Source organism: Mobula hypostoma, chromosome 22 (assembly GCF_963921235.1).
Source record: "Mobula hypostoma chromosome 22, sMobHyp1.1, whole genome shotgun sequence".
NCBI classification, from domain to species: Eukaryota; Metazoa; Chordata; class Chondrichthyes; order Myliobatiformes; family Myliobatidae; genus Mobula; species Mobula hypostoma.
The window spans coordinates 16,205,074-16,223,899 of record NC_086118.1 but is presented as its reverse complement, the minus strand read 5'-3'; the positions used below and the strand labels follow the sequence as shown (position 1 = coordinate 16,223,899).

Sequence of the window (18,826 nt, the reverse complement as noted above, 5' to 3'; positions counted from 1 at the left end):
TCAAGAAATCAGTCTCCCTTTTATGGACTCTATCCACATTTCTCATTGCTTCAATAAAGCAGCCAGCATAATCAAAGACTTCGCCCACCCCAGACATTTTCTTTTCTCTCTTTGTCCATTAAGCAGAAAATACGAAAGCCTGAAAGCAGAATCTGAATGGGGATTAATATCACTGGCGTATGTCATGAAATTTGTCATTTTATAGATTGTATTAAAATAGTAATACAAGGTAATATGCTATAAATTACAATAAGAAATGTATGTTAAAAAAAAAGTAGTGCAAAAAGAGAAGGAAAGGGGGGAAAAACAGGAACTGTTCATGGGTTGATTGTCCATTCAGAAATCTGATGGCAGAGGGGAAGAAGCTATTCCTGAAATGTTGAGTGTCTCTTCAGGCTTCTGTACCTCCTTGATGGTAGAAATAAGAAGACGATGTGTTGAGTGATAGGGGTCCTTAATGATGGATGCTGCCTTTTTGAGGCATCACATTTTGAAGGTGTCCTGGATGCTGGGGAAGCAAGTATCTCTGATGGAGCTGGCTGAGTGTACAACTTTCTGCAGCCTTTTCTGATCCTGTGCAGTAAACCCTCCATACTAGACAGTGGTGCAACCAGTTAGCATTCTCTCCATGGTACATCTGTAGAAATTTGTGAGCATCTTTGGTGACATGCCAATTCCCCTCAAACTCCTTAAGAGGTACAGCCGCTGTTGTGCCTCCTTGGTAATTGCATCAAAATGTTGGGCCCAGAATAGATACTTAGATGTTGACACCCAGGAACTTGAAACTGCTCACCTTTTCCAGTTCTGATCCCTCTGTGGATTGATGTGTGTTCCCTCGACTTCTGCTTTCTGAAGTCCACTATCAATTTTTGGTCTTACTGACGTTGAGTGCAATTTTGTTGCTGTGACACCACTCAACCAGTTGATCTATCTTGCTCCTTTATGCCTCCTCATCAACATCTGAAATTTTGTACATACTACTGGGCTCAACCCCACTATTATAAGACTGTTGAATGGTCTCTATTACAATAAGATGTGCTCTTAACCTCACAATCTACCTCATTGCACTTTATTGTCTATCTGTTCTGCATTTTCTTTGTTATTGTGGCTTTATTCTGTTATTGTTTAACTTTGCACTATTTCAGTGCACTGTAATGACTTGATCTATGTGAACAGTATACAAGATAAGATTTTTGCTGTGTCTTGACACAATAGTAATTAAAATTACAACATTGCTAAAACCTAGGAATGGAGTTTTGTCTGGAGTTTTCAAGAATGTGTTAAGCATGGAGCTTTCTCACTACCATTAGACTTGCTGCCATCTTGCACGTTGGTATCATCTAGAATACCATGGATCGGGAAGATATATTCTGATCAGTTCAGTATTGACATGGGGAGACCCTGGTTGCTGGTGTCAGGTATAATCTTGTCAAACATTGACATCATGAGCCTTTTGTGATCTATTTATGAATAATTTGAGGATATATTTCAAACCAGATCAAAATAGTGCATTTTTAAGAGTGCAAAATTTTTTATGAAATGCATTTCTACCATTATTCATGCAGATTAGCTTCTTCAGCCTTTTCTTGACCATTGTTCTCTCAAGGCGAGAGTGGAATATGTGTGCATTTTTTCTGACCTGCATGAAAATATTTCGTCTACCTTCCATTTTCTAGACTGCAGTGGGAAGTCAATAGTTCCAAACCTATAATTATTTTTGGAAGTGTGAAGAATGTTCCATGTGTTTTAATTCCTGATATGTGCATGAGAATTCAGCATAATGCTATTGCCATTGCTTTGATTAATGTTTGCATTATGATTGTTGAACCGGAATATTTGGTTTAACAGTTCACATGCCTGGCCATTCATTACAGGAAGGAGGTAGAGTCAAATACCTTATAAATTATTAGGGAAAAGCAACTAAGGGAAGTGCCAGTGACAGGGAGTATAGTGTAAAAAGGTATTTGGAAACTAAAAAAATAAATTTCTATTAAATGTGAATTTAAAATAGGCCTGTATATTTTCTATAATAAAACGCAAGCAGTACTGTGCTTCTGAGCAAACTGTCTCAATGTGAGTGACTGAGACAACCCTATGGAAAAATTGAGACTGGGAGGTATTTTAGGTCATAACACACTCTCAGTGAGTGTGGAGAGAGACAAAAGATGATCGCCATCGCCTTCACCTTCACGTTAAAAGTCAGTAGTTCTACTTTGGAGCAGACAACTTTCACCTATGTACTATGTAGAAATTCAGGGCTTGCCCAGACAGAGGTTGAAGTCAACTTTCTGCTTGGCTGATCCTTGATCCTGAGAAAATTACTTTCTCTAACCAGGGAGCACAGACTTTAATAGATTTGATTTTGGACAAGAGCTTACATGGTGCTTTCATTATTTTTACGATGTTAGTTAATTTTGAGAGTGCAGAGTTTGTATGTTCCTGTCAGGATTAAAGGCAAATTGAATAGGAATAAGGAACTTTGGTTCTCAAGGGATATTGCAACTCTGATAAAGAAGAAGAGGGAGTTGTATGAAATGTATAGGAAACAGGGAGTAAATCAGGTGCTTGAGGAGTATAAGAAGTGCAAGAAAATACTTAAGAAAGTAATCAGGAGGGCTAAAAGAAGACATGAGGTTGCCTTGGCAGTCAAAGTGAAGGATAATCCAAAGAACTTTTACAGGTATATTAAGAGCAAAAGGATTGTAAGGGATAAAATTGGTCCTCTTGAAGATCAGAGTGGTCGGCTATGTGCGGAACCAAAGGAATAGGGGAGATCTTAAATAGGTTTTTTGCGTCTGTATTTACTAAGGAAACTGGCATGAAGTCTATGGAATTGAGGGAATCAAGTAGTGAGATCATGGAAACTGTACAGATTGAAAAGGAGGAGGTGCTTGCTGTCTTGAGGAAAATTAAAGTGGATAAATCCCCGGGACCTGACAGAGTGTTCCCTCGGACCTTGAAGGAGACTAGTGTTGAAATTGCGGGGGCCCTGGCAGAAATATTTAAAATGTCGCTGTCTACAGCTGAAGTGCCGGAGGATTGGAGAGTGGCTCATGTTGTTCCATTGTTTAAAAAAGGATCGAAAAGTAATCCGGGATATTATAGGCCGGTGAGTTTAACGTCGGTAGTAGGTAAGTTATTGGAGGGAGTACTAAGAGACAGAATCTACAAGCATTTGGATAGACAGGGACTTATTAGGGAGAGTCAACATGGCTTTGTGCGTGGTAGGTCATGTTTGACCAATCTATTGAAGTTTTTCGAGGAGGTTACCAGGAAAGTGGATGAAGGGAAGGCAGTGGATATTGTCTACATGGATTTCAGTAAGGCCTTCCTTTGACAAGGTCCCGCATGGGAGGTTAGTTAGGAAAATTCAGTCGCTAGGTATACATAGAGAGGTGGTAAATTGGATTAGACATTGGCTCGATGGAAGAAGCCAGAGAGTGGTGGTAGAGAATTGCTTCTTTGAGTGGAGGCCTGTGACTAGTGGTGTGCCACAGGGATCAGTGCTGGGTCCATTATTATTTGTCATCTATATCAATGATCTGGATGATAATGTGGTAAATTGGATCAGCAAGTTTGGATGATACAAAGATTGGAGGTGTAGCAGACAGTGAGGAAGGTTTTCAGAGCCTGCAGAGGGACTTGGACCAGCTGGAAAACTGGGCTGAAAAATGGCAGATGGAGTTTAATACAGACAAGTGTGAGGTATTGCACGTTGGAAGGACAAACCAAGGTAGAACATACAGGGTTAATGGTAAGGCACTGAGGAGTGCAGTGGAACAGAGGGATCTGGGAATACAGATACAAAATTTCCTAAAAGTGGCGTCACAAGTAGATAGGGTCGTAAAGAGAGCTTTTGGTACATTGGCCTTTATTAATCAAAGTATTGAGTATAAGAGCTGGAATGTTATGATGAGGTTGTATAAGGCATTGGTGAGGCCGAATCTGGAGTATTGTATTCAGTTTTGGTCACCAAATTACAGGAAGGATGTAAGTAAGGTTGAAAGAGTGCAGAGAACGTTTACAAGGATGTTGCCAGGACTTGAGAAACTCAGTTACAGAGAAAGGTTGAATAGGTTAGGACTTTATTCCCTGGAGCGTAGAAGAATGAGGGGAGATTTGATAGAGGTATATAAAATTATGATGGGTATAGATAGAATGAATGCAAGCAGGCTTTTTCCACTGAGGCAAGGGGAGAAAAAAACCAGAGGACGGGTTAAGGGTGAGGGGGGAAAAGTTTAAAGGGAACATTAGGCGGGGCTTCTTCACTCAGAGTGGTGGGAGTATGGAATGAGCTGCCAGATGAGGTGGTAAATGCTGGTTCTTTTTTAACATTTAAGAATAAATTAGACAGATACATGGATGGGAGGTGTATGGAGGGATATAGTCCGTGTGCAGGTCAGTGGGACTAGGCAGAAAATGGTTTGGCACAGCCAAGAAAGTCCAAAAGGCCTGTTTCTGTGCTGTAGTTTCTATGGTTTCTATGTATTTGGTTTAAATTTTCTCAATGTCTTGAAGTATTCAAACATTTATATTTTTAATATTTTGATATAAGTGACTATTTTTGAACAATTTTGAACATCAGGAACATTTCATATTTAGTCCTCCGATACCTTTGACTACTGATATGCCGTGGGGTAATGCTTTAACTTGGTGTTTCCTTTTATTGTGAATTTGCTTGAAGAACGCTGGTTAAGTAGCATGTGTGGGAGGATAGGATTGTCAACATTTCTGGTCAAAGCCATGCATCAGGACTGATTTTGTTGCTCCATATTCCAGCATCTGCAGTGTCATGTCTCTTCCCCACCCTCCCCCCTCCCCACCACCACCCTTTTTTTTAAATATATGACACTGCCTGGCCTAAAAATTGCATAACCACATTGACTCTCAGTATTGCTGTCATCAATGAGATATGGTTTAAGGATGGGCAGGAATGGCAACTTAATATCCTAGGGTATAGAATTTTCAGCCAAGTGGAGGAGATATTGCATTGTTAGTGTTTGGTTTACTTCAGTTTTAAAGGAGGATATCCTAGAAGGCTCCTCAAACTTTGCTGGGGTTATATTACAGACTTACCAACAGTCCACAGGAGATTAAGATTCATTTATTTATCACGTATACATTGAAACACACAATGAAATGCATTTGTGTTTATAACCAACGTAACCTAAGGATGAGTTTGGGGGCAGCTTGCAAATGTCAACACACATTCCAGTGCCAACATAGCATGCCCACGGTGTTCAGCAGAACCACATAAGCCACAGCAACAAAACAGTAGCACAAGCCCCTTTTCACACACAGACACATAGACTTGCAGACTTGGGCTTCTATCTTCCAGACTTGCCAGTCCAGGGTCTTGATCATTGGACCTCGACTTCTTAACTGGGCAACATGGATTTTCAATCTTTGGTCAACCCCAGGGCCTAGATATCATGAGTCTTTGAACTCCGGCCTCTAACTCTATAGTCACATGGGCTTCCAAGCTTGCGACTTGCCAACCAGGGTTTTTGTCCTTCAACTGGACTTCCAGACATCAGCCTTGGACTTCTGGGTACGCCAACTTTGGGCTTCAAACTCTGGACTTGCACAGACCGCCGACCCCAGGACTCACCACTAACCTGGGAGGAGTCACCTGCATCATTCACAGGGCCCATCAACCTCAATCATTAACCACAGGGATCACTAGTCTTTGTCTCAGCGCCTGATGACCTGACATCTATTCATGGAGATCATTGGCCTTCTACTGCGGAGAGCTCCAGCTACTGGCTCTGACTTCTATCTCCCCTTATCACTGCCTCTAAACCCTAACCTGTTCCCTAACTCCCTACGCTGCCTCCAAAACCTAAACAATAACTTAGCCTGAGCCACAACCTTAACAGACCACATTTTGGTGCCACCTTGACTGGAACAGATTTATAGATAGATATCCAGGAGAGCTTTTTGGTGTCTTATGTGGATAGACCAATGAGGGAAGAAAGAGCTAGCGATTGAGGTTTGAAGGAATTGTCCATGTTTTGGGTTGAAAACTGCATCAGTGTTTGTCTAGCAGATAGTTTGTTGCTCCATATATTTTAAAAACCTATCCTAAATCCTACAGAAAAGAATAGTGTGGACTGGTAATAAAGGTCTTAAATTGGGGAAGGGCAATTTCATTAGCCTCAAGGAGGTAGATTGGAAATATTAACTTGGAGGCATGCTTGCATCTGCACACTGTGAAATATATTGTAAGTGAGAAAGAGAAATAGTAAGGGTAAAAGCCAGGGATAACAAGTATAGGGAACCTTGGATATCTAAGGATAATGAAGATTAGGTAAAGGAGTCATGACAGGTACAGAGAACTAATGCACTTAATGGGCCACTCCATTAAAGTGCAGGAAGGTGCTGAATTAGGAAATTAGGAAGGCCTAGAGAATCCTGAAAATTTATTGGCAGATAGGATTAAGTTAAATATGAAAGCATTGGAAAAGGGCAAAGGAATAACCAGAGAAAAATCAGGGCCTTTTTGACGAAAATGTGGCTGAGATCCAGAATGACTATTTTTCATTGATAGTCATCACGGAATACAGAAGTCGACAGATTAATCTACAACTTTATGAAACCATTATCAACTCTAGATGGAGTACTGCATCCAATTAGGATCACCATGAGGAAGGACATGATAGTACTGAAGTAGGTGCAGAGTAGATTCACCAGAGTATTACCTGGATGGAACAGGTTAGCTATGGGAGGAGACTGGAGAGTCTATATCTTCTCTCCTAGGAATGGAGGAGGTTAGGAGGGAATATGAATAAGGTCCATAAACTTTGAGGGGTATTGAAAAGGTAGACAGCAGGAAACTTTTTCCCCAGAGAGGACCTTGATTTAGAAAAGAGTTTTAGGGAGCATATAAGAGATTTCAGCCAAAGAATGCTAAGTACCTGGAGAACATGATTGAAATTGGATCACATTTAGGAAATAGCTGGATGAATGCAGAGGTATAGAAGGGTATGGGCAAAATGCTGGGAGATGGGATTATTACAAAAGGTGCCCACTAGTCTGCTTGGATGAATTTAGGCGAGTGGCCCATGTACATGTATAATTCTGTAACTTTTAAAATATAGACAAAGGGGATAATATTGGACATGATATATATAGGACTCACAACTGAATATGCAAGGAAGTCCAACAAGGGTTTTTTTTTCTAGAATGGGGAATACATGAGTGTAGATCAATGGATTAAAAGTTTGGGATTTTAATAATGATAATGCTATAACTTACTAAAGAAAAAACTAATTCTGACACATTCCAGTTTTATAAAAGAGTAAATTTTGCTGGCAAAGAAATTCTGCAGATGCTGGAAATTCAAGCATGGCACATCAAAGTTGCTGGTGAATATCCAGACAAAGGGTCTCGGCCTGAAACGTCGACTGTACCTCTTCCTAGAGATGCTGCCTGGCCTGCTGCGTTCACCAGCAACTTTGATGTGTGTTGCTTAAATTTTGCTGGACTGGTTTTGAAATTGAAAAAGTATAATTTATAAAATGAGTTTAGATATGAGTTCTTAATTAGTAAAGACGTCAAAGGTTACAAGGGAAAGGCAGAACTGGTTTGAGAGGGATAATAAATTAGTTGTGATGGAATGGCAGAACAAATTTGATAAGCCAGATGGCCTAATTCTGCTCCTATGTCAATTTCAATAGTTTTGGCAAGACGGAATTAAGAGGTACTTGACTTGTGCTGACCTAGCACTAAACTTGTAATAGACCACTCTTGGCTGCACTAAGCAATGTTGGTCACCATTATCACAGAAAAATTTGGAGGTGCTGAGAGTGTCAAAATATTGAAAACATTTGCACTGTTGGCAGCACGAGGAGGAGGTTGAACATTATGGCATCATATCAAATGCACCCTGTCAGCCCAAATGGTTGTCTTCACATTAAATCAGAGGAAGCAGTATTGAAACCCATCATAACTATACTTTTTGTACTAGTTTTTATAGAAAAAGCAAAGAGGAATGTATGATTACACAATTGAAATGCACAGATTTCCATCTATTATCATTTTGTTTTGCAGGAAGTCAAAGAATGTAAGCAATATTTCTAAATAACAGCCACAATAGAGGAAGCTGATTAAAGGAGTGGTGTGGATTCTAACTGATGAGGATTACACTTCTGAAAATCTGAGACCAATGACATTCTTGACATCCTTTTTCAGAGAGAGGCTGCGGACTCATAGCATTGAATCCTCAGGGAAATTGAAGATCTCTCCAGAACAGTTGTATGATTTCACTGCGGATGACCTCAAGGACCTTGGGGAAATAGGACGTGGAGCCTACGGTTCTGTGAACAAAATGGTCCATAACCCAAGTGAGCAGGTTATGGCAGTGAAAGTAAGCATTAAAATAGTAATTCTTGATAAGCTTGATATAAGCTGCAAGATAAATAGGAAATCCATTTATTAAAATCAACTTTACAAGATCTACTTGGAAAACAAAGCTGTTAAATGTTTCTTTCAAAACCTTTTCTTCGTATTATCTACAGTTTATGCATTGAGCATGAGTGTGCCGAATCTGAGTTGCTTCCATAAAGTCAGGCACTAAAGGAACAATTTCCATTCCATTCCCACAGCTTATTTTCAGTTTTAAGGCAATGCCCTTATTCCAATTGTGTTTTCCATCCCTACACAACCCCCCACCACAGTTTTCCAAAAAAATCTTTCATAACTCTTCAGAAATTTGTACCAACGTGTGGGTAGAATGTTACATTCAATCAGCTTTCACAAGGAGAGGGTTGAAACTATCCTTTCGGACATTAAATCCACCAAAATATCTACACAATCATCCCACTGGTATGAGAAGGAAAACTGCATTTAACATAGTGCAAACTACAAATGTAGTAGTATTAGCACATTCCTAGTTTGCTTGACCTAGTAAGTCTAGTTGTAACTGAAGAAATTTTTTCAGTTTGACTCTAATAGGTTATGTGCATTCTTAAGCTACTGATTGAACGATCAACAGGAGCTTAATGCCTTTTGGGCACATCATCCTAAATTACTGTATTTATGAGCTTCATTCACTCTGATACCCTGATGATTCAGTGCAGTTAAAACTAGACAATAATGCACATAAATTTGCATTTAAATAGTCAAATGTGCATTTCATACTTAAACTTCAATTGAGTTTGATTTCCAAATTTTATAGTACAAGTCTCTTGATATTTCCAACATTCTCTTTTGATGAAAATATATTCAATTTATTCAGCAAACTCTATATGCTCTGTATGCATCTCAAATGGCAGTACACCCCTTTGCCAGTTTGCATTATCAACCTCCTCCCTTTCATATGTTTTGAGATCTGTGCCTATGACATCAGGTTTTAGAGGAAGCAGCAGGCAGACTACAAAACCATCAGAGCTCACTAAAGCTAATTGCCAAGTAGGTATGTATCACATAGAATTACGTAAAATTTATAGCCAATCCAACCATTCATGCCCGTGTTAAGCTGCCTTTCACTTTTCATTTGATCTACGTATCTGCTTGTCCTTTCCCTTTGTGGACATAAATGAATTTAAAGACACACCAATTGTTTGTTTTAATAACTTCATATGGTGGTAAGTTTCATGTTCAAAAAATGGTTTATTTTTTGAGTTTATACATGATTTTTGCTTTATGATTTTTACAATTCTTAAAGCAACAGATTTAATGAGACCAGGATGTTTTAGATTTGTTTTGGCTATTGGTCTATTGTAGGCCTTGCACAGTGTACAAACATTGATAGCTTATTTTGATCCTGGTCATTTTGTTAACCTCACCTTCAGTCTGTGATTAATATGCTCCTTGTAATCCTATGAGAAACTAATGCCTAAAGATCCTCCTAGCAGGAGAGGTTGTTTAGCACTACAACTTGCTACTTGGTATCAATGATAGTTAGCAATGCAGGCTATTAGAGTGTAGTCTAGTGTTGTCTGGTGACATTATTGCAGAACTGTCTTAAAGAAAATTAGCAGGAGACTGACCCTAGACACCAGCAATTGAACCTGAGCTTGTATATCGTATGTCACCATTGTGCTTTTTTCTCTCTGTCAACTTAATAATTAATGTGTTTCTGTTATATTTTTGATAGATTCATTAACAGAACTTGTTTTCCCCCCTATAAGACAGCAAATATGAAAAGTCATTGAAGTGCATAATATTATTTACCATTTCGGGCATAACCTGTTCCTTACTACTTCACTATTAAAGCTACCCAAAAAATGTTTAAAAGAGAAACAAAATTATTTCATCAGTTGAAAAATCATAAACAACTGTGAGAACAAAATATGGATTATTTTGAATAATACTGAAGTATATGCATTTTTCATATTATAAAATTTGACTTAAAATGCCGAACTTTGTGTACATGGCTGAAAAAGCATATAGAACTACAAAGGAAAAAAGAATCTACCCAAAAGTATAGATTTTAAGTTGCAGAAGGAGGTCGCGACAGTTTACTTTCAAGAAAAATGGAGCGTCTTCTAACTATATAGAAATCTGACAATTTTTCTAATGTTTTACGTTCTTTACAGCGAATTCGATCAACAGTGGATGAGAAAGAGCAGAAACAGCTTTTGATGGATTTAGATGTTGTAATGAGGAGTAGTGATTGTCCATATATTGTTCAGTTCTATGGTGCACTCTTCAGAGAGGTGAGAAAATTGAGATGAGATGTTCTCTTTGTATGTTTGTGCAAATTCTTAAGGGAGAGCCTTTTTTTGTAACATCAAATTGAACTGGTGTTCAAATGGGAAATATTCACCTGTAGACACTGGAAAAGGTATAATAATATATAGTTAAGTAAGCTAGATTTTATAGTTGAGTCATTTTAAATGGAAATAATAGTGATCAGAACAATTTTATTGCTTTGTTTCAAATTCCCACAAACACATTTTAAAGATTAAAGATCATCTTCAGTTGTCATATGTACATTTAAATAATGAAACATGCAATGAAATGCATAGTTTACATCATCGTTTCTGATGTGCTGGGGGACTACCTGTAAGTGTTACCATGCTTCAGGTGTCAACATAGCATGTCTACAATTTACTAACCCTGATCTGTACATCTTTTTGGAATGTGGGAGGAAACCGAGCATCTGGAGGCAACGCACGCAGTCAGTGAATGTGCAGGCTCTTTATGGACAGCAGCAGGAATTGAACCCTGATCTCCAATCACTGGAGCTGTAACAGTGTTACGCTAACAGTGACTACTACACTACTGAGTCACCATGTTGGAAAAATCACCAAAACTGTGAAAGGGGAAGAACGGATAATGTTTTTGGTAAAATTCTGACTTATTTCTGAGAAAAGTCAATATTGAAATGAATTTGGACAAAATAAGGCATGCTGAAATGTTCTATCCAATGACCAGAATAAATGTAAAAAATGTCAAAAGCATTCAAAGGTGATAAAATTGAAGGATTGTGAATATGGTGCATTTGACAGCTGATGAAAATAGTAGCATTACAATACACAGCAGTCGAAGACAAGATACAACCCTGTTTCCAATAATGGAAAGGCTTACATTTATCTTTAAATTCTCATAATATTAATACTGCAGTATCTCAGTTCATTCTGAGAGATATCTAATCCAGTAAAACTTTTAAAATAACCAGAACAACAATATCAGGGACTCTTTTTGAATCGGACAAACATATTGGATTTAATGAATATTAAAAAGAGCAGATGCCAAAATCTAAAATAAAAACATGTTGGGCTCTTCATCTTCTATCCAAAAGGTTAGCTCAACTTTTGTACTTTGAAAGATTCTCCTAACCTGTTAAGTGTTTCAGTGTTTTTGGTTTTTATATTGGAGTTAATATCCTAACATTTGATGTGTATAAATTGATTGGACAATCCGGCCATACCACAACTCTCCAATGGTTGATAGCCACATGTCAATGGCTGCTGACCCTGAGTTCAACAAATTGACCCTAGCATACACTTCAAGCTGCTTGTAGGGAAATCACAAGACCAGCCCTTACATGGGCATAGATTGGCACGGAAGGTGAAAGTAATGTTTCTTGGCTGCATCCTTCCCTGCTGGTTTAAATCATACCTGCCATTCACTGCTAAAGCAGACAGACAGCTTTAAAGTGTTAGCTAGGTCCTTGGAGGAAGAGTGAGTTTAAAAAATGTTATAAAAATTAAAGATTGGCATTCATTTAATTGTCTAGTATTTTGGGTAAATTATAAGCAAATTCATTCTCATTACCAACATCTCAACTTGTGGTAATTGTGATTATAGTAGTTATTCTTGTAATAATTAAATCCAACAGTACTATGATAAAATATTACTTCAGCCCCCACTATTGTGCTGAACCAAATAAATTAGTAATCAAATGGCCAACTAATTGTGCCTACACAATGTCCCATATCTATTTCCCTCGCGTTCATTTGCCTATCTAAATATTTCTTAAAAGTCCTGAATGTATCTGCCTCTTATCATCATCCCTGGCACCCACCACTCTCTCACACATCTCCTTTGAAATTACCCCCTCTCGCTTTAAATGCATGCCCTCTGGTATTAGACATTTCAACCCTAGGTAAAAGGTACAGTTTGTCTACTCTATCCATGCCTCTCATAGTCTTATAAACCTCTATCGGATCTACCCTGAGCCTCTAACGCTCCAGAGGAAATAATCCAAGTTTGTCCAACCTCTCATTGTAGCACATGCCCTCTAATCCAGGCAGCATCCTGGTAAACCTCTTCTACATCCTCTCCAAAGCCTCAACATCCTTATAATCGGGTGACCAGAACTGTATGCAGTACTCCAGGTGCGGCCTAACTCGAGTTTTATAGAGCGGCAACATACCTTCCTATCCTTTGAACTCATTGCATTGACTCATTAAGGGCAAGCATGCCATATGCCTTCTTAAGCACCTTAACAATCTGCGTAAAGGTTTCAGTAGCCCCAAGGCCCCTCTGTTTAACACTGTTAAGGGTCTTGTTCTTAATAGTGTGCTGTCTCTTTACATTTGACCTACTTGGGTGCCAGACTTTGCATTTGACCAGGTAAACGTCTATCTGCCTTTTCTCTGCCCATACCTGCAATTGATCCTGCTGTATTCTCTGCCAGTCATCTAAGCTATCCATAACACCACTAATCTTTGTATCATCTGCAAACTTACTATCTCACCAATTTACATATTAATTCAGGTCACTTACATACATCACAAACAGAAGACATCCCAGTGCAATCCCTATGGAATACTACTGAACACAGACCTCCAGCTAAAACAAAAAGTCCCATCGACCACCATCTTCTGTCTTCTCTGGGAAAGTTAGTACTGAATGCAAAAGGCCAATTCGCCAGGGATCCCATGCATTTTGATCTTGATGAGCCTGCCTTAAGGGACATTGTCAAACACTTCACTAAAATCCATGTGGACAACTTGCTTCATCAATCACCCTTATCACCTCATTAAAAAATCTCAACTACATTAGTAAGACATGACTTGCCCTGCTCAAAACCATACTGGCTCTCCCTAATTAAGCCATGGTTTTCCAGATGCTCATAAATTCTCTTCAGTAATATCCCTATTACTGACATGAGACTCAGCAGTCAATAGTTTCCAGGATTATAGGACATAGGAGCAGAATTAGGCCATCTGGCCCATCAAGTCTGCTCCGCCATTCGATCAAGGCTGATACTTTGTTTTTCCTCCTCAATCCTAGTTCCTAGCCTTCTCCCCGTAACTTTTGATGTCATGTCCAACCAAGAACCTATCAATCTCTGCCTTAAATACATCCAACGACCTGGCATCCACAGCTGCATGTGGCAATAAATTCCACAAACTCACTACCCTTTGGCTAAAGAAATTTCTTCACATCTCTGTTTTGAAAGATCGCCCCTCTATTCTGAGGGGAAACATCCTTTCTCTGGTTCCCTTCTTGAACAATGGAACAACATTAGTTACTCGCCAGTCCTCTGGGACCTTGCCTGTGGCTGAAGGAGACAGATATTGCTCAAGACCCCAGCAATCTCTTCACTTGCCTGTCTCAATAACCAGGGGTATATCCCATCAACTTGTCCACCTTAGTGCTTTTAAGAGACACAACACCACCTCCTCGTTGACTTTGAAATGCTGTACTATATTAATAGTCTTGGTGCTGATCTCATTATCCTCCACATCCCTGGTAAATTCTGAAGTAAAGTACTCATTAGGGATCTTATCCATATACACTTCCTTTGTTATACTTCCACTTTCTAACCTGGTGCTCTGGTTTCCATCTCACTGCCAAACTAGTTTAAACCCTCCCAAGTAGCATTAGTGAACCCCCTGGCTAGAATATTTGTTCCCCTCCAGTTTAGGTGCAAACTGCACCTCTTAATACAGGTCACCTTTTTTCCAGAAGAGGTTCAAATGATCCAGGAACCTGAAAGCCTACCCCCTGCACCAGTTCCTCAGCCACTCATACATCTGTACTATCATCCTCTTCCTGCCCTGACTATTTTGGAGGTCCTGCTCCTCAGCCTCTTTCCTAACTCACTATATTGTCTGCACAGGATCTCTTCCCCCTTTCTACCTATGTCAGTAGTGCCAATGTGCAACATTATTCCTGTCTCCTCACCCTCCCCTGGATAATATTCCGCAGCTGCTCTGAGACATCGTGGACTCTAGCACCTGGGAGGCTTCACACCATCTTGGCATCTCTTTCTCAGCCATAGTCTCCTGTCTGTCCCCCTGACTATTGAGTCTCTTATTCTTATCTCTCTGCTTGACTTTACCCTTCCCTGCTGAGTCGCTGGGCCATGTAGGAAATAGCCACAGGGCAACCCTACATTGACTGCTTGCTGTCTTACTGTGGTGATCAGCTATCCATATTTGAAGCCTGCAAGTGACCACCTTAGTAAAAGTTACATTTGAGGTTTTCAGCCTCCCACATGGTCGTGAGTACATCCAGCTCCAGTTCCTTGACCTGGTCAGTCAGGAGCGAAAGTCTGGTACGCGTCCTGCAAATGTAGTTATTAAGGACACTGTCAGGTACCCTCACAGGAGGAGCATTCCAGCGCCTTAACCATCCTGCCTGCACTGAACTTGGGGCTAAGGATTTATAGACAATTTAAAAAAAAAATAAAACTTACCTGTTCTCGCTGGTGCCTTCTGTCTGAAATCTTTGAGTTTTAACATTCACCTCGCCTGAGTTAAGCTTTGGTCGCCGATGTTTAGTTCACATTGCTTCCAGTGTTTGCTTTTTTGAACTAGTTGATGATTATACAAAGGGTGATTGATAAGTCTGTGGCCTAAAGTAAAAGGAGTCAATTTTAGAAAACCTAGCACATTTATTTTTCAACATAGTCCCCTCCTACATGTACACACTTAGTCCAGCGGTGGTGAAGCATACAGATCCCTTCTTTGTAGAAGTGGTCCATAACAACGGTGATTGATAAGTTCGTGACCCAAGGTAGAAGAAGATGAGTTATTAACTTCAAACTTCCTGCATTATCACTCAAAGAGTTGAACTGCACGTGCATGTAACGAGAGCGTCTTGGACCTCCAGGTGGTCCACAGCAGGGGTGATAAGTAAGTTCGTGGCCTAAGGTAGAAGGAGATGAGTTGTACAGCTCTTGTTACATGCACATGCCGTTCAACTCTTGAGTAAAAATGCAGTAAGTTTGAAGTAAATAACTTATCTCCTTCTACCTTAGGCCACGAACATATCAATCACCCCTGCTGTGGACCACTTTCTGGAGGTCTAAGACGCGAACTTCTACAAAGAAGGGATCCGTATGCTCCATGACCGCTGGACTAAGTGTGTAAACATAGGAAAAATAAATGTGCTAGGTTTTCTAAAATTGACTACTTCTACCTTAGGCCACGAACTTATCAATCACCCTCGTATTCTGAAGATGTGTAAACTCGCTGAAGACAAATTGCATTATCGTAAAATGCTGTTTGTGCTGTGGTTTCTTTTTAAAGACATGTTCCAACATTGCAATAGTACATACTCTATCTTGTGCAAATGTGAAGGTGTGCATTTTAACTCAGTCAATACCCAAACCCCAAAAAAAAAGTTTCTGTGCCAAATGGTCAGTTTTCAGAAGATCAAATCTGATTATTAACTTTCTTTACAGGGTGATTGTTGGATATGTATGGAGCTCATGTCTACCTCATTTGACAAATTCTACAAATATGTATATGGTGCATTAGATGATGTTATCCCAGAGGAAATTTTAGGCAAAATCACATTAGCTGTAAGTAACTTGGTTTTTAGTTTTAAAGAAGTTATAAGTATAATTGCTGCAATTATTGTTCCATAATGGAATGCAAAACTTCAACAGTTAGTAAATGTGTTGATTTATTTCTGATTCAATGTCAACCTGCACCTTAGTTTGCCAGAAACCAGTTTGCTTCCCTGTATATGAATTTAAGAAAAAGAAATCTATTGTATATTTTGCTGGTAAAATAGCAATTTGCATTTAGCATTTTTAGCAGCAAACTGCTTCATGAGGTATGATTTTAGAAATAGAAATTTAAAAAATACTGTCAAGTTAACAAGTGATAAAAATGTCTTCTCTTTGGTTTTTGAGGAGTCTCTTGAAGAGAGGGAAAAAGATAGAAAGTGGGACTAGGATCGAAAATTCTGAAACTACACTGAGTTGATGGAGTAATTAAATCATTGGAGTGAGGGAGACCAGAACCAGACAGTGCAGAAATCTCAAAAAGGAAATGTAATCTCTTGTATTGTGGGATATTTGTTAATTGTGAATGTGATTAGTGTTAATGTTTTCCAACAACCTTTCACATTCCTTTGCTTTCTTCTGATATTCATTTGCTTTCTTTCAGACTGTGAAAGCACTTAACTATTTAAAAGAAAACTTGAAAATAATTCACCGAGGTAAGTGTTTAGGTCATGTCTTACAAAGAAGGATGCGCATTACTAAGACATCAGTTGTGGTGCAGCTACTGGAGCTGCTGCCTCAGAGCACCAGATATCCTCATTCAATCCTGACCCTGCTTGTTTTCTGTGAGGAGCCTAGACATTCTCCCTGTTACTTTGTGGGTTTCCTCCAGGTGCTCTGGTTTACTCCCCAAGCCAAAGATATGTAGGTCACTAATTGAATGGCCAATGCAAATTGCACCTGGTATGTAAGTGGAATCTGGGGTTGTTTGATTGACAGAATGTAGGAAAAATGGGGTTGTGAGATTAATGTAAATGAGTACTTGATGGTTGATTTGCTCCAGATGAGGCCTCACCTGAAGCCTTTATGTTTGCAGAAGGATTTCTTCACTTTGGTATTCCAACATGCATTTCGCTTTTCCATTTGCTTGTTTTACCTCCATGTTAACTTTCTGTGTTTCTTAAGGCAGTACCCCCATTAATTACTATTTAAAGTTTATTTTTTTCCTACCATAATGATTAACCTTGCATTTTTCCACTTCATGCATATGTTAGTCCAGGTGTAGGCAACCCGGCCCGCGGGCAATTTTTTTCCCCCCTTATTCTGAGTGTTTCACGCGACAACACTGATGGACATGCATGGCGTCTTGTTACATTGGCCCCAGGTTCTGTTTTGTTCCAAACCAAACACTGGTATATAAAAATGATGGGAAGGCAGACTACCTTATTAATATATATTAGATAGTCACGGTGCACACGCAGGTTTTCAGATGGGATCGTTCAAATTTGTAAACAGAAACAGCGTCACTGTGTTTTAACAAGAAATCCATGCTAAATATCCAGATATTTACATATTCTACGATACTTGTTGAATAGCTCGTGTTTTGAAATAAAATCAAAGAAAAAAATTCGAATGGCAATGAATGCAAAACGCAGGAAGGTAGGCGCTGAGTGCCGAAAAAGCAGTGAAAATGAGGGAAATACCTGTGCCAGCTATGAAGTCTCAAACGTATTGCAGAAAAGATGAAGCCTTTTACAAATGGAGAGGTTGTCAAAGAATGTTTACTAACAGTGGTGGATATTGTTTGTCCTGAAAAGAAATCTTTATTTGCATCTATCAGCCTGTTAGCAAGAATGATCACACGGCGAGTTGAAGAAATGTCAGCACATGTTAAAAGTTGTTTAAGGGATGTCTGCAACGAATTGCATTTTTTTTCAATTGTGCTTGATGAGAGTACAGACTTGCGAGACACTGCTCAACTTGCAGTGTTTGTGCGAGGAGTTACCTCAACTTTTCAAATTTTTGAAGAATTTATTCAATTAATTCCTGTGAAGGACACAGTTACTGGAGCAGACATTTTTGAAGCTTTGCTGAAAATGATGTCAGAAATGAAACTTAATGTGTTGAAGCTAATTGGCATCACAACTGATGGGGCACCAGCAATGGTCGGACAGAAAAACTAAACTGAGTTCTATCATTACTAATTGGCATCCATGGTTAAGCACAAATGATTTTCCAGCATGTGTTATTCATTAATTTGAGGCAAAACATAACTAGATGTATTTAAATGGATAATTCCCATATTTCAAGTTTTTTATGGCATTTATCTGGTCCACCGTTCGCTCACTTATAATACGCAGTCCAGCCCACAGAGGCAAAAAGGTTGCAGACCCCTGTGTTAGTCTCTTGACTCACTTAATCTTCTTTGTTCCTTTACCAGCAGAGTAGTTGGTGTTTGGGCTCCTCAGTATTAAAACTTAGAACTAAAAATTTACTGGTTTCTGCCTTTTAACCAGTTTTCTGTCTTTGTATGTGCCTTCATTAAATTTTAAATTAAATTTTGTATGTCACCTTGTCAGATGTTTACGAAATTACTGATTATATTTGATGTACTCCCTTATTAACTTGACTAGTTACAAATCTCAGTGTTGTCTGTAGCTATTGCCCTTACATAAGTGTACTGATTCT

General features: G+C 39.1%; 1 protein-coding gene across 9 annotated transcripts in view; it reads left to right on the top strand.

Moving 5' to 3' along the window:
• Positions 1 to 18,826, top strand: part of map2k4a (mitogen-activated protein kinase kinase 4a) — a 148,304-nt gene that overhangs the window by 77,747 nt on the left and 51,731 nt on the right. For all 9 annotated transcript variants that reach the window (XM_063074251.1, XM_063074248.1, XM_063074247.1 and 6 more), the window contains 4 exons: positions 8,194 to 8,368; positions 10,542 to 10,661; positions 16,091 to 16,210; positions 16,803 to 16,854. In XM_063074251.1, coding sequence (XP_062930321.1) covers positions 8,194 to 8,368; positions 10,542 to 10,661; positions 16,091 to 16,210; positions 16,803 to 16,854 — 467 coding nt within the window. The remainder of the gene's footprint in view (positions 1 to 8,193; positions 8,369 to 10,541; positions 10,662 to 16,090; positions 16,211 to 16,802; positions 16,855 to 18,826) is intronic.